At 41.1% G+C, this 15,576-nt stretch overlaps 1 protein-coding gene and 1 non-coding gene across 2 annotated transcripts in view; both read left to right on the top strand.

The window, feature by feature from the left end:
- Positions 1 to 15,576, top strand: part of LOC124529224 (uncharacterized) — a 299,198-nt gene that overhangs the window by 66,625 nt on the left and 216,997 nt on the right. The window contains exons 7-10 of the mRNA XM_047103062.1: positions 7,186 to 7,262; positions 7,514 to 7,636; positions 10,317 to 10,440; positions 13,049 to 13,282. Of these exons, the coding sequence (XP_046959018.1) occupies positions 7,186 to 7,262; positions 7,514 to 7,636; positions 10,317 to 10,440; positions 13,049 to 13,282 (558 nt within the window). The remainder of the gene's footprint in view (positions 1 to 7,185; positions 7,263 to 7,513; positions 7,637 to 10,316; positions 10,441 to 13,048; positions 13,283 to 15,576) is intronic.
- TRNAQ-UUG (transfer RNA glutamine (anticodon UUG)) lies at positions 14,811 to 14,895 on the top strand. The gene has a single exon. It is a non-coding gene; the product is annotated as a tRNA-Gln (tRNA).

Raw genomic sequence — 15,576 nt, 5'->3', positions numbered from 1 at the left:
ATATATTTATATATATGTGTATATACGTATATATATGTGTGTGTATATATGTATATATATATGTGTATATATATACATATATACACACACATATATATTTTTATATATTTTTATATATATTATATATATTTATATATATTTTAAATATATATATATATTTAACATTTATGTTTATTTCTGAGAGAGAGAGAGAGACAGAGTGCAAGCAGGGGAGGGGCGGAGAGAGAGGGAGACACAGAATCGGAAGCAGGCTCCAGGCTCTGAGCTGACAGATATTCCAATATTATGGAAGTTGTTCTAAAAGTGCTGGTCGAGTGCAAGATGAATATCTTTGACTGGAGTACATCAGAGACAATACGGTGAAGTCCGTATTTTGATATATCTAGAGATGAATAATATCTGGTCATTGATTGCTTCATTTTTGATGCTAAAATTGGTTGTTGGTTTATGGTGATGGTATCGTGACTCATCTGTGATTTTCCCTTTGAAATTATTTTTTTTTTTCAACGTTTATTTATTTTTGGGACAGAGAGAGACAGAGCATGAACGGGGGAGGCGCAGAGAGAGAGGGAGACACAGAATCGGAAGAAGGCTCCAGGCTCTGAGCCATCAGCCCAGAGCCCGACGCGGGGCTCGAACTCACGGACCGCGAGATCGTGACCTGGCTGAAGTCGGACGCTTAACCGACTGCGCCACCCAGGCGCCCCTTCCCTTTGAAATTAAAAAGTCTGTGTGATTACTTGGGTATCAAACAGTATTCACTTCCTCACCAACTAGTCACTTTTGACGGCTTTATGTCAATTGATAATCCTTGCCAGAAATAATTCATTAAGAATTGCAAGATGATGGCTTTATATTCTACCATTTTGTCTAAATTTGTTAGCCATAATTCTTCCATAAATAGAACTTGCTTTGACCAACAGCAATTATTTTGTTATCTTAAATAGCTTCTTCTAAATGACAGGGTACATGTAGAAACAGTTTTCACGGTATTAGGTCATTGGTAGACACTTTCCTCTACTTGAAAAGGCAAAGGCATGATTTTATTTATTATTTTAGTTTTCAAAGGCATGATTTTATATTTAACATCAGAACCATTTTTCCCTCACGACTCTAAAATACATCTCAATAAGGCAGTTATTACAAATACTTTGAAAATTAAATAAATTTAGGAAATTGGTATGTTAGGAAAGTTTTCACGAGTTTGTAAAGTGATGCATTATTCCTCAGCTACTTCTCAGTATCTTCCTTACTCTGGATCATACCAAATACTTCCTGCATATTTGATTCTATGTTTCTTAGAAATTTAAATTTAAATGTTCTTTCTTTCTCAACTCATGTCTCCAAAATTGTTATATTCCCCTACATATTAATAGAAAACCCATTCTTTTTTATATTTTTTAAAATGTTTTATTTATTTTTGAGACAGATGGAGACAGAGCGTGAGCAGGGGAGGGGCAGAGAGAGAGGGAGACACAGAATCCGAAACAGGCCCCAGGCTCCGAGCTGTCAGCGCAGAGCCCGACTCGGGGCTCGAACTCGCAAACCGTGAGATCATGACCTGAGCCGAAGTCGGATGCTTAACGGACTGAGCCACCCAGGCGCCCCTAGAAAATCCATTCTTATAAGGGTCTGGGATCTGACTCCCAAGAGCTTTAAGTAGAAGATGTGAAGAATGGGAAGACAAAGACAACTTTCATTGTTTCTTGATCAAATGTTGTACATGACCTTCACTTCTATATTTGTACATGTTGTACATGACCACAGACTTTTTTTCTTATTTTGTTTCTTTTTGGAGATTTTTATGTTTTCTGTCTTTTTAAGTAGCAGATGTAAAAGTTAAAAAGGCGTAATTCTTGTAGCCAATATGGAGCAGATAGTCCATATCACAGTGTGTCAAGCTCCTCAAGGATACTCTGTATTTGGAGAAAGGCTTCCGGGAGTTTTTTGTTTGTTTGTTTGTTTTGTTAACCATAGTGTATCCTCACTCTTCACTCTGATATTTGAGAAACATAATGCAGAGTTTAAAGTACTTAAATGTTATTATGAGTTTCATCTGGCAAGATTAAGCTATTTAAGTTTTCTAAGGTATTATTTTTCTTAAATTTTTAAAAATGTTTTATTTATTTTTGAGACAGAGAGAGACAGAGCATGAACGGGGGAGGGGCAGAGAGGGAGGGAGACACAGAATCCGAAGGAGGCTCCAAGCTCTGAGCTGTCAGCGCAGGGCCTGACGCGGGGCTGGAACTCACAAACTGTGAGATCATGACCTGAGCCGAAGTCGGACGCTTACTTGACTGAGCCACCCAGGCACCCCAAGTTTTCCAAGGCATTATTGCCTATTATTCTTTAGTAATTCTTGCCAAACTGTTCCCTGTGTAATCCCCAATTATAACAAACCATCCCTTGTTCAGACTAATAGGATATGGTGGACAGTCTGGGTGGCAAAATATTTTGAAACAAATTCTACACACACACACACACACACACACACACACACAAGAATTATTTTTCTCTAAAAGCAGGTATATGACTAAAGCGGCAAGAAATAATTGTTACATAATAAAGTTGGGGGTAAAGTCTTCCTTAATGAAGTGATACCTTTTAATTAGCTCACCGTTAATAAATCGTCCGTGCTTCCGGAGTCCTTGAGAGGATTTGAAAATAGTTGGCTCCGTGAGGGAATTCATCATCTTTGCAAACCATGCTTGCCCTGTTTGGTCTTTTTTGGAACATGGTTGGTGCAAAGGAAAATTTCCTAAGTTTTAATAAAGTTTTACTGTTTAGCTCTCTGCACGCCTTTCCAAAGGACCATACACATCCATCGATGCAAGCCTTAATTGTTGGCACAAGGATGTTGATTTGATCATGGGCTAATAATAGAAACTATATGGAGTGAAGTGAGTGAAAAAACTGTCACCCTGTACATGTAGCGTCTAAAAAGGCAATGTGACTCTGTGCAGGGCCAATTACGTGGATTAAGATGGGTCTTTGTTGGGGCGCCTGGGTGGCTCTGTCAGTTAAGCGACTGACTCGGGCTCAGGTCATGATCTCACGGTTCCCGGGTTGGAGCCCGTGTGGGGCTCTGTGCTGCCAGTGTGCAGCCTGGAGCCTGCTTTGGACTCTGTGTCTCCCTCTCTCTCTGCCCCTCCCCCACTCGCACTCTCTCTCAAAAATAAATAAACATTTAAAAAAGAAAAAAAGACTGAGCTCTGGAACCACAGAGAGCTGTCTCCAGTCTCCACCGGGTACCCGAACCTCAAGGTCTCTGAGCCTCAGTTTACCCATCTGCAAAATAAGTATGATGCTCAGAGTGCATGCATTATAGGGCTGTTGCAAGAATCAAACGACGTAATGCCTACAAAAGTGCTTAGAAGTGCCTCGCAAGGTGGCTTCATTAATTCCCGTCACCTAAATTCCATCGTCTTGCTGGTGAGAACCAGAAGCTCTGATCTCTTCTGTTACTGTCAGACTCACGTAGTTCACTCCTACTTACCGTTGCCATGCGGGTATCACAAAAACACTGCACATTTAACAGGTGCAACCTGGAAGCTTGTATTTCGTTCCTCAAAACTGTGTTTGCATTGCCTGCCCCACCTTTCCTTTCTCAGTAAATGGCATCACAGACCATTGATTTACTTAGGCCAGAAATCTCAAATTGGTTTTTCGTTTTTCATTTCCCCTCATCTTCCTCATTCAGTTCATCAGCAAGGCTTCATAGCTGAGTCCAGTGGTTCGCCCTGTAGGTTGCTCTACATACACCGTTTGCTCCTTGGTAAACTTGCGAGTCTAAATCTGCCACGTTTTCTGTCACACAAGACTAAAGTGTGAGGCCACACCTGTAGGGCTCCTGTACCCTATGCTTCTGGTTGCTTTCCATCAATGCTTTCCATCAATTCTTCTCCTGTACCCTATGCTTCTGGTTGCTTTCCATCAATGGGGAGTCTTGTTAAGGGTTAAGAAGGAGAGAAGAGAGAAGTCATATAATAGTTCCTCCCTCCTCCTTGTGAGGTCAAGGCTGCATTGAGCTGGCTCTGTCCCTCCACCCAGGGTCACTGTTCTACTCAAGAGAGATGACTTTATATGACTCTCCTTCCAGTGTCTGGTGATGGCTGTGTGTCCTCATCCCTTCACGCCTGATGGTAGAATCAGCCTCCTCCTAAATCCATAGCTCTGTGATCAAACATTTGTCATCATCTCATTTTGAGAATGCCTGCATTTCTACTGGGACTTTTTCTGATACAGACCCTGAACTTGGGCTTTCTTGGTGATTAACCACAACAAAATTCCCATTTTGCGTAATGTGGTTAACTGGTTAACTAGCCTTACGCCCGCCGTGTTGGAACATGGGGTTCATGTCTCTCAGAATTTTAACTGAAAGTCTGGCATGACCCTTCGGTTCCTTGGTTTCTCCTCAAATTGTCACACACATCTGCAGTTCCTGCAGGATTTCTGCCTCGGAGAGGAGGGGATGAGTTGGGAGGAAGCCACCATACGTACACGTTTGGCTGCTTGATTTCCTTATTTTTACCTCCTTCTTCAGTTCCCACTCCACGTGGAGCAAAAGGGGGGAAGAGTCCCCACTGCCTCTTGCTTTCTGGTTGTGACTTCTTTTTGATGTTCTCCATCTTGAGAAGACATTTCCCCTCTCCAATTATCTGAAGCTGAATGTTACCATAGCTGAACTTTGCTGAGAATTGTGATCTATTGGAGGGAGGAATAAATAGACACGCATTTAATAGTTTCAAAATTTCATCACTGGTTATACATAGGTCAGATATTTACTTAAACCTTCTAATGGCTTCCTAGTTGCATATAATATGTAGATTGGTTAACATCACCTGCATGTTCAGCAAGGTCTGGCTCCTATTTATATTTCTAACCCAAGTTCCCAGTATTCTCCTCTGGGGCTATACTTAGGTCACAGCCAAACTTCTTTCCTTCCTTTCGTTTCATTTCGTTTCCTTTCCTTTCCTTTCCTTTCCTTTCCTTTCCTTTCCTTTCCTTTCCTTTCTATAAAACTATGTCCTACCTCAGGACCTTTGTACATGCTGTTCTTTCTGCCTGGAACAATTAATTTCTTTTGTTCTTTGCATGGCTAAACAATTTTTTTACTAGTCTCATTAAAAAAAATTTCCATCTTTCCTAACCTTCCCCCACAAACTTGTCCCTTAAAATTCTTCTCTATACTATTCTTTGGGTTCTTCTCTGCATTTTCCATTCTTATCATACTTGCCATTGTTTTATTCATTTCTCAAGTTTGTTTTATTTATCATGTCCAGTAGAAAGATGGTTTTATAATGTCAAGTATAATGTATATATTTGTATACCACTGTATTTCTGGCTTCTAGCACAGTGTCTGGCATAAAGCAAAACCATAATAAATATCTGTAGAATAAGAGGCTGAACAAAGCACAGGGCCTAGTACAATGAGTATCAATGCTCAATAAATGCACATTAGCATTGCTATTATGAAACTCCTTCTAATTACTATGTGATAAACTTGAGAAGATTTACTTACTAGAAGATTTACTTACTAGAATCACAATATATGACATGGCATCCTTTCAGTGGAAACGTGTGGTAGGGAAGGTCTTCTTGAAGAGATTTGTGGGTTTGGTTTTTGTCTAACCAAGTGGACTCCGCTAAGATTCACTGAAGACCTACACAGTTTTAAATGGAATTAGATAAGCAGACAAAGCACCTGCTTGGATTGAAAGAGACCGAGAGAGGGGCACCTGGGTGGCTCAGTCAGTTAAGTGTCTGACTTCAGCTCAGGTCATGATCTCATGGTTTGTGAGTTCGAGCCCTGCGTCGGGCTCTCTGCTGTCAGTACAGAGCCCGCTTTGGATCTTCTGTTCCTTTCTCTGTGCCCCTCTCCAGCTTGTGTGCCACCCCCCCCCTCAAAAATAAATAAACATTTTAAAAAAAGAAAGAGACTGAGAGAGAACAAAATAAAGATGTCTTTGGACTCCCAAATTCTATTGGCAGAAAACAGGTTGAGAACACTATGTAGCTGCAAACGTGGGTTACCTTTCATTAAAAAAAAAAAGCAGGGAAGATCCAAAGAGTGGAACCAGGCATCTAGAGGACAGAGCTGAGAGCCATAGAGAAGCATTCCAACCTTGAGACTTAATCAAGGAACTGCCAACATTTGCTTGTTTGGATTTCATCATTGTCGTGGACTCAGGATCCTGGCCTCCCCTTAGCACCTTTTCATAGTTCCATCCCGCACTGTATCAGGGTTCATCTGTGTGGCCAATAGGCTGCAGCAGAAGTGCTGCTCTGTCATTTCCAAGGTTAGGTTACAAAGGACAGCAGCTTCCATTCTGAGATCTTTCTCTCTCTTTCATTTCCTCATCATTCACTTTCACTAAATATGTTGATATTTGTCCATATGATACCCTTTCAGAACATCTGGATCAGTATTTTTAGAAGGGTTGCTGCGTGTTATATTTTGCATGGCGCAATCCTGAGTTATGCCTGTTTGTCCTAGAATAATTGTTTCCTCATTGACTACCCAAGTGTTCTGGATTGGATGATAAATTACACCATAACAATTATTATTAACATCTCTAGCATCCTACACATTCAGCCATATGTCCATTTACATTTTGTTAAACCGTACCATTGTGTGGTGTGTATGCAGGCACGTGTGTGTGTGTGTGTGTGTGCGTGTGAGAGAGAGAGAGAGAAGCAGAGACAAAGAAAGCTGGGTTTGCAGGGTGCGTGGGTGGCTCAGTTGGTTAAGCGTCTGACTTCAGCTCAGTTCACGATCTTGCAGTTCGTGAGTTCATTCCCTGCATCGGGCTCTGTTCTGATGGCTCAGAACCTGGAGCCTGCTTCACATTCTGTGTCTCCCTCTCTCTCTGCCCTTCTCCCGTTTGCACTGTCTCTCTCAAAAATAAATAAACATTAAAAGAAGCTGGCTTTGCATCTCTCAATTATTTCTCCTCCTTCTAAAATGTTTTTATAATTCTCTCCACCTTCCTGGCCAAAAGTAACTAAGCAGAGTTAGGAAAGTCATAGTCTGTAAAAGTGGCTGCAAAAGGTGTTCTCATTTGTCTCCTGGAACCTCAACCCTTATAGTAGCATATCCAGGTCTTAGAAAAACCAACTTCTACATACAATGCTTCAAGTGTTTTTTTGACCAATTTTATTTCATTTCTTTTTTCTTCCATGCAGGACCTGAAATGTGGAGGGGAAGGACTCAGTCAGTACATTCCTATGTCGTGTTTAAACACTGACAAAACATTTGACAAGTACGTTCCTCCATGGTGGATTGAATGCATTTTATTTTATTTTGTTTGTTTCACTCTAGGTTAAATATGGGGCAATTATAGGTACCAAGCAGCCCGAGTTTGATTCACCTTAAGGATCAGGTTTGTGGGAGACATGACCTCCCTTCCTCTTGAGATTTATCTGTGCCCTTCCATTCCTATACGACTGTTGGGGATGGGGCCGTCATAGTAATGGAAGTATAGCTTGGAACCACGCCTTACTTACCTCTCAGGAAGTATCGAAATTCTTCGTCCAGTGTAGGAGCTTCCAAGATCAGGCCGCGGCACCTGCTGTTTCTCTGTGCCAGGAGAGGAAGTGCAGTAGTGGTGGGTGTGGGTTCAGAGGGGCTCTCAAGGTAGATGGTCTCCCTTTGAATCTCAGGCTTTTATGCCTTATGACCATGTGACCTCAAATAAGATGGTCAACATTCCCCAGCACCGGTTCATCAGTGAAGTAGAAATAATAACACCTCATTGGATTATCTGAAGGGTTAAATGAAACAATAGATATAACGTTTTCAAAAGAGTACCTCGAACATGCTAGACATCCCATAAGTGTTAGTTAATACTGCATATCAGGGGTTCTCAACAGGGATCAGTTTTGGCCTCAAGAGACATTTGGCAATGTCTGGAGACTTTTTAAAAAAAATGTTTTTATTTATTTTTGAGACAGAGAGAGACAGAGCATGAGCAGGGGAGGGGCAGAGAGAGAGGGAGACACAGCATCGGAAGCAGGCTCCAGGCTCTGAGCTGTCAGCACAGAGCCCGACGCCGGGCTCGAACTCCCGGACCGCGAGATCATGACCTGAGCTGAAGTTGGATGCTCAACCGACTGAGCCACCCAGGCGTCCCTGGAGACATTTTTTTTATTATTATTATCATGACTGGGACTAGGGAAGGGTCTGTTAATGGCATCTGGTGGTCGGGGGCCAGGGATCTTGCTAAACATTCTACAACGCACAAGCCAGCCTCTACAACAAAGGATTATGGGGTTCAAAATGTCAATAGTGCAGAGGTTGAGAAATCCTGTTGCATATATCAATGCTGTTTGCTCATTGTAATTTTACTTAATTTCTAATCTGACTAGCAGAGAAAATAAGGTATCAGCTGGAGTGGGGCCTGTCTCTCTGTGAAGACAATTCAGTGCCTCAGGGAACATGCCAAGCAGGCAAGATTGTATTTTGCTGAGATGTCATTCAGTGCTCAAGGTGGTATCACGGAGGTATAGGGTAGCATGTTCCCAGCGCCCAACTTTTCTGTGTTAGGACTTCAGACCAGGAAAATGGCCAGGGATGTCTGCAGGACATTATATGCAAGGGAGTTAATTACAGACTCATTTACAGTAGTGAGAGTTGGAACAAACCTAAATATCCAACAATAAGAGATTATGCCATGGGGAAAAAAATCGAGTCACATGGAAAATGCCTATAATGTACAAAGTGGTAAATATGGGTTACAAAATAGTATTGACATCATCAGTCTTATTTTGTAAAGAATAAAAAGGTATATTTTGCTACCTGGCTATGAGGAACGGACCTCAATATTTCATCAGTGTTTATATCAGGGTCGTGGACTAATGGATGACTATTGTGGGGCTTTTTATACAATTAAATTTTGCATAATGTGCAAACATAAGCATATATTTCTATAATCACAAAAGTAATAAGTATTGTATATGAGGGGAAACAGAGAGTAATAATATGCCACAGGACCGAATTCAAAATGAGCTCATGTCTGGTCTGGTTCCTGGTCTAGGGTCTGACTACTCACTCCAAGGGGACACCAATCTCTAGACTTACCTCTCTGTACCTGATAAGGAGTTAAAACTGTGTATTAACCTTTTGATGTGCATTGTGTTTCTTTTTAACTAAGGGAGGTATTCTTAGGAAACCTTTAATTACAAAGAACTAGGATTGTAACTAAGGACCTTCCCCCCACCTTTAGGATGATAATCATGAATTCAACATCTAATTATTTAGATTAAGTTTTTAAGATATTTCATGAGTGCCTTACAATGCTTATCAAAAGAACAAAGAAAGAAACTGAGGAAACCATCTCACTGTGGTTAACACATCATGTTTGATGTTTACTAATGAAATCTGTTTACCTTCATAACTGTATAATAGGGCCATTAAAGACAATAGATACAGTAGTTTAAAAGTAATAAAATTTACAACAAAGTGTATTTAATTTGAAATTGAATTGCCAGCAAATGGTGTCCTAATGAACCCTTGTGTCAATGGAGCTCTAACCAAATTAAGGGAAATCATTTCTATCACAAGAAACTAAATCAGCTGTGAGATCCAAAAAGGCCATTCCTCTGGTGGGGGTACAGTCATTGTCACAGATGGCTCTGCTGATGGAATTAAGCTTAAGTTAGGAGAAATGAAATACAAGATCCTTCTTAATTCAAATGAATTTGGGAACGCAGGCAAATGTTAGAAGCTCAAAATTAAATAAATAAATAAATAAATAAATAAATAAATGAATAAATAAATAAGTGAGTCATAAAAAAGAACCTCAAATAAAGGCAGTAAATGTTAACAGGAGGAAAAAAAAAAGCCTGGGGGACATTTTTGAAGGTAGAAATAGATCTTGATTTCTGGCCATTGCATTACAAAAATAAAAAGTTTATGTCATATCAGCTATTCAGCTATTTGAACGATTCCTCTATTTCCAAGTTTCTTCATCAGTTTATAAGATTGAAGGAGAGGGGGGCTGAAAATGAAGTGGCAAAATGTCTTACCAAATATTTGATCTTCGGTAATTTCTGAAACGAGCCACATTTTAATTACTGGGAGATCAGTATTGACTACAGGGAGTCTTGAATTTTATAGAGATCACATTTCAAAAGCTACTCCTCTCCCCAACTTTAATCAACGGTAGTTGTGTGGTATTTATCTAATTCTCAGTTAATCTGACACAATGTTTGAGGAAAACATCAAATTGTGTTGTGGTTCCAAAGGCAAACCTTTTCATTATCCCCATTGTCAATTTCTCTTCCTTTTATCTCCCCTCCTCTTGTACCCGCTGCAGAGTGCCAAGTCAACCATTAATTGCACATCGAGATGTCTGGAAAGAAAACAGGCCGGCCGAGCTCTGTACTCTCACAGACGTAACTCACGAATCAAAGGCAGCAGCAGCAGGACCTTGCTGGAAGGTGAGACTCTCATGACTGACCCTTTCTCGGATGCAAAAATGTGAAATGATGAGATCCACGGTTCTTGGCTCGCTGTCCTGGTTGGCTTTTCCTCCTGCTGGGACCCTCTAGAGAAACAGAGTTTCAACAGGTCTTGGTAAATATCTTTGAGGAGAATTCTACGCTCAAATAGAAGGGCTAAAATTCTCGACTGTAAAGCATTGGGAATTCCTCAAGAACGGTGTGCACAGTGCCAGGCTGGGTTCCCACTAGACAATGAGGCAGGACTGTCTCCATGCAAATGAGACAGGTTTGAGATTTGATGAATCTTCTGTCTTCTGTCCCTACTCATCTGACACTCGCTTTGAGGAAGGTTGTAAATGCAAGAGAGATTGTGGTATAATTCCTCAGACTGGCATTTCTGCCCCCTAGTCACCATTCGATTATCTTCCAAATTGCTGTGTTTCAGAGAGATAAAGATTTTTTATGGCTTGCTGACTTGAAACAACCACAAGAGCCAGCAAAGAAATGACTAAGCGGCCATGCATAGTAATTCCATTGGTAAATGACAAAATCTTTGTTTGTATGACATTTCCAAAATTACTACAGAAGATGGATCTAAAATACAAAATGTCACATTTGGCATGCAAAACTATCACAATATATTTCAGTATAAAATTCATAGAGGCGTTTAATTTAGAATGTGTTTAATAACTCGGTCTGCCTGCATCAGTAATCCTGCCTTGAGGTTTAAAGAGCTTGTCTTATTTATTCACATGGCGTTAATTTTTTTTAAAAAAATATTTTTGGAAGCCAACATATTAAGGTTAAGTCTTTATTGTTAATTAAGATTTTCTAATTAGGCCAAAAATAATTGTTATTCTGATTGGTTTTTAAGTATGACTTCTGTGAGAAAACAAAAGAAGTTTAGCAACTTCCACTGTTTATTTAGCTGTGATTTGATTCCAGAAGCATACTATCTATATGGAAATATATATTATCGCTCACAAAATAAAGTCTAGGCAGGATTAAAAGGTACTTCACCGTTGGCTGCAGATTAATGGGTAGCTACTAACTCCAGGAGCCAAGAGAGTACAGTAAACTGCTTCGAAGAACGGCATTATTTTTTGCTTAAAGCACAATGTAATAGAGAATTCTTTGAGGTCAAATGATTCCAAAGACTATTTGGGACTTGTGAGTATAGAAAACATGACTTAATGACATTTGAGTTATTAATAATCCCAGTTTAATTTTTGTTTAATCTGAAACAAGTCCATTAAAAAAATCTTATCCGTTTGGATAAACTTTCCAGCACTTGCTAAAAATGAAAATGGCCTATTCCTAAAAATGAAAATGGCCTATTCCTGTGAGTGGAAGGTAAGCAATGAAGTTCAAATGCCCCATAAAATATTCTTGACTCCTGTTCTTTAGTTACATACAATGTATGCTAAGTTTTAGGTTAAAGCACACACAAATGCTACTCCGTCCTTTAGGTTGTTTTTTTTTCTCTCCTTGGAAGCCCATGGGGTAAGTTGACCTCATGCTTAAACTGAATAAAAGTATCTATCAGGTGAAGGGTTTGTCTGACCTACTTTGGACTTGACTCATCAAGGTGGTATAGGGACCAAGGGCAGGCTGCCCCAAATGTACCACAAGGGCACACAGACTATTTTGAATTGAAGCTACGTGAGAGATAGCCAGTGCAAGACCACTCAGATCCTCCTCCGTCCCCCTGAAAATAGGAAATAAATCTCCCATATGAAAGGTACCCTCCCTTTACTAAGAAGTGAAAAGACATCCTTATCACCAGAGATTGGAACTTTCAAGCGAAGAACGCTGTAGAAAGCTTGTTATTTTATTTTATTTTTTTACTGATCTACAATCTCAGCCCAGATTTTGCTTGGAATTACTTCCTAATTAAAACTCTTAAACACCCGTTTTCTTTATCCTGTCTCTTTCTCGCAACATTATTTTGTTTCTTCCTAATCTCTTTCTCGCAACATTATTTTGTTTCTTCCTAACATGTCTAAAAACTGCTTTCCTTGGTCATTTCTTCATGTCTCGTTTTCATTATTGGGCCTCCTTGTGCGTGTCAAAAAGCGTTGGCTTCTTTCTCCAGTTCATCTGTTCACGTAAACTTAATTTTCAGTCCAGCAAAGACCTGGAGGGGTAGAGAAAAAAGCAGTTTCCTCTCCTACGGCATCCTGTGGTCTGTGATTAGTGTCAGAGGTAAGGGTTTTTGCCTTCCAAACTCTTGAGTTTGAAACTCACGGCCCATACTCACCCTCCCAGATACCTCGAAGAGGCACGATGTGTGGTTTTCAGAAGTGTTGGTATCCTGTTAATTCTATCTTATTATAATAGATGAATGGTTTCTGATGTCACAGATCATTAACATACCATGCTTAAAAATTGGCTAACCTTTCCCCTGGCGTAATTGGCAGGCTTGCCTTTTGACCTCCTAATTATATATCGTGTGTCCTCCTCTGTTATCATTGCTAATACCTGACAATTACAGGTTGAGCGAAAATAATTGTCTATTTCCCCCCACCCCCAAGAAGTGCATTGTGGCTAATTGTGTGGTTTCATCCAGTTCCTGCGTATTTCAGGAGACCTGCCTTGTCTTTAGGTTGAGCGCGGCCAGGCACCTCAGCATCTTCAAGTACGGATGAAATGTGCAAGAGGCCTCAAGAACAAGGCTCCCCGAGGCTCCTACCGCCTCAGGGTGTCCCTGCTTGGTCGACCAGGTGGCTGTGTCTTCCAGTGGCAGCAAATGGAGCAGCTGAAGACTAGAACACACCCAGTGAGGCATGATGGAAATTTTTATGATCTGGGGCTCTATTTCCACGAAAGCCTCTATGTGGTAAGCTGGCCTTTTTGCACACATTGTCCCTTTTTATGTAGCTTCCTCACTCTTCCTATCTATCCATCTTTCCGTCTCTACTCATGTGGCTTGAGATATTCAACTTTGCGGAGTGAACAGAAAGGGCTGCATTCATTCATTCGTTCCTTCGGCCAATACCCAATGAGCCCCCACTATGCACCGAGCATGTGTTGTGGACCATAAAGGGACACCCTAAGTCCCGTGTAAAATGGAAATGCTGTCTTTATTTAGCAACCACATATATGGTGGATGCTTGGTCTAGTTCTCCTCCTTTTTAGGATTTACATGCTGAGTGATTAATGATGTACATTGTTGGGCGTGTAGTACATGGATAAGTGTGTAAGCAGCCAGGGATGCTGGTTTTAGGTGAGAACCAAGCTCGAGGCCAGAAGAGAAGTTGGAAGGATTGTTCAGAAAATATATTATGGATATAGGGAGGGGTTCTAGAGGAGACAGTGCTGAGTAAAGGAGGAAGAAGGTGGGTAAGGTTAACCGGTGACCCTGGATGTAGGGATGAGAAACAGGCTGGAGACCATCAAGTTCCCTCTGGAAGCAGAGAGAAGGCTCAGCTTCGTCTGGGGCATGTTCCATGAAACTCTAGCCCTCCCCCCCGCCCACACACAAAAAAGAAAGGAGGGTGGGGAAGGGCATCTAGGGGACTCAGTAGGTTGTGTCTGACTTCGGCTCAGGTCATGATCTCATGGTTCGTGGGTTTGAGCCCCTTGTCGGGCTCTGTGCTGACAGCTGGGAGCCTGGAGTCTGCTTCGGATTCCGTGTCTCCCTCTCTCTCTGCCCCTCCCGTGCTTGCGCTCTGTCTCTCTCTGTCTCTCAAAGGTGGATAAATGTTAACAAAATAAAATAATAATAATAATAATAATAATAAAGGAGGGTGGGTTAGTCCTGGGACACTTACCACATGCTGGTGCATTGGACGTTGAGCATGAGCACAGACTGTCCACAAATACAGAATTGCCTTTTACACTATTAATTTGAAAGAGTAAAACACACATCTTGAGGGTCCATATAGGTATCGCAGAGTGATATTTAAGAGAAAAGCTAATTTCTCTCTAAAATGGAGTGTGTTCTCTTTCTCCATTTCCCCTTAGGTTTTGTGCTAAAAGGTATCCTTTTAATTAATTTTAGCATGTGGTATTTCATTAAGGGTTGTAATCCATTATTCACATGAATATACTCTGCAGATAATGTCTTGTATTTTTTCTGACCAACTGAAAAAATTAAAATAAGAGGCGAGACTGTAAAAAATGAGCCATTCTGTATGGTAGGTCTATAAACTACACACGTAGGCTGTCATTATTTACTTGTTCTGAGAAGAGAATTATCAACCTTCATTTTTTTGCCACCTTTACTTTCTAGATATCTAAGACCCTTGAGGATAGTGTTCTTTTTGTTGTTGGTTGGTTGGTTGGTTGGTTTTTGTCTTTTGTTTTTTTCTTTTTAATGGTCAACAACTCTGTAGTGAAGTTTAAGAATAGAAAACATATGGGGCGCCTGGGTGGCTCAGTCGGTTGAGTGTCTGACTTTGGCTCAGGTCATGATCTCACGGCTGGTGGGTTCGAGTCCCACGTCGGGCTCTGTGCTGACAGCCCAGAGCCTGGAGCCTGCTTCGGATTCTGTGTCTCCTTCTCTCTCTGCCCCTTCCCCATTTGCGCTCTGTCTCTGTCTCTTAAAAATAAATAAATGTTAATTAAAAAAAAAAAAGAATAGAAAACCTATAGCATCCATAGAAGCCACGCCGTTGAATAATGTGTGCAAAGTCTCAGGTGACCTCTGTGTTTAGAAGTTGATGGGGCTTTGGGGCGCCTGGGTGGCTCAGTCGGTTAAGTGGCCGACTTCGGCTCAGGTCGTGATCTCGCGGTCCGTGAGTTCGAGCCCCGCGTTGGGCTCTGTGCTGACAGCTCAGAGCTTGGAGCCTGTTTCAGATTCTGTGTCTCCCTCTCTCTGCCCCTCCCCCGTTCATGCTCTGTCTCTCTCTGTCTCAAAAATAAATAAACGTTAAAAAAAAAAAAAGAAGTTGATGGGGCTTCAAAAACAAAGAAAACGAAGCCTGCTTATTGCTGGGAGCCTAATAGACTAAATAGACATTTGGTAAAAGTCACAGCTTCATCCCAAGGTGTATCCACAGTCCACTTCAGATAGGATTTGGAGAATTGGCCGTGTTGATGGTGGTGAGAACACCAGAGGTCTCTTTCAAACAAGAGACTGGAACTCTTCCTGGGAAAGAATTCTTCCTGAGAGCAAAGGAATCCCCGCTG

Source organism: Lynx rufus, unplaced genomic scaffold, assembly GCF_022079265.1.
Source record: "Lynx rufus isolate CCGP_SWC_20201006 ecotype Redwood Valley unplaced genomic scaffold, mLynRuf1.p SCAF_6, whole genome shotgun sequence".
Lineage (NCBI taxonomy): Eukaryota > Metazoa > Chordata > Mammalia > Carnivora > Felidae > Lynx > Lynx rufus.
This window is presented reverse-complemented; position numbering and strand designations above follow the sequence as displayed.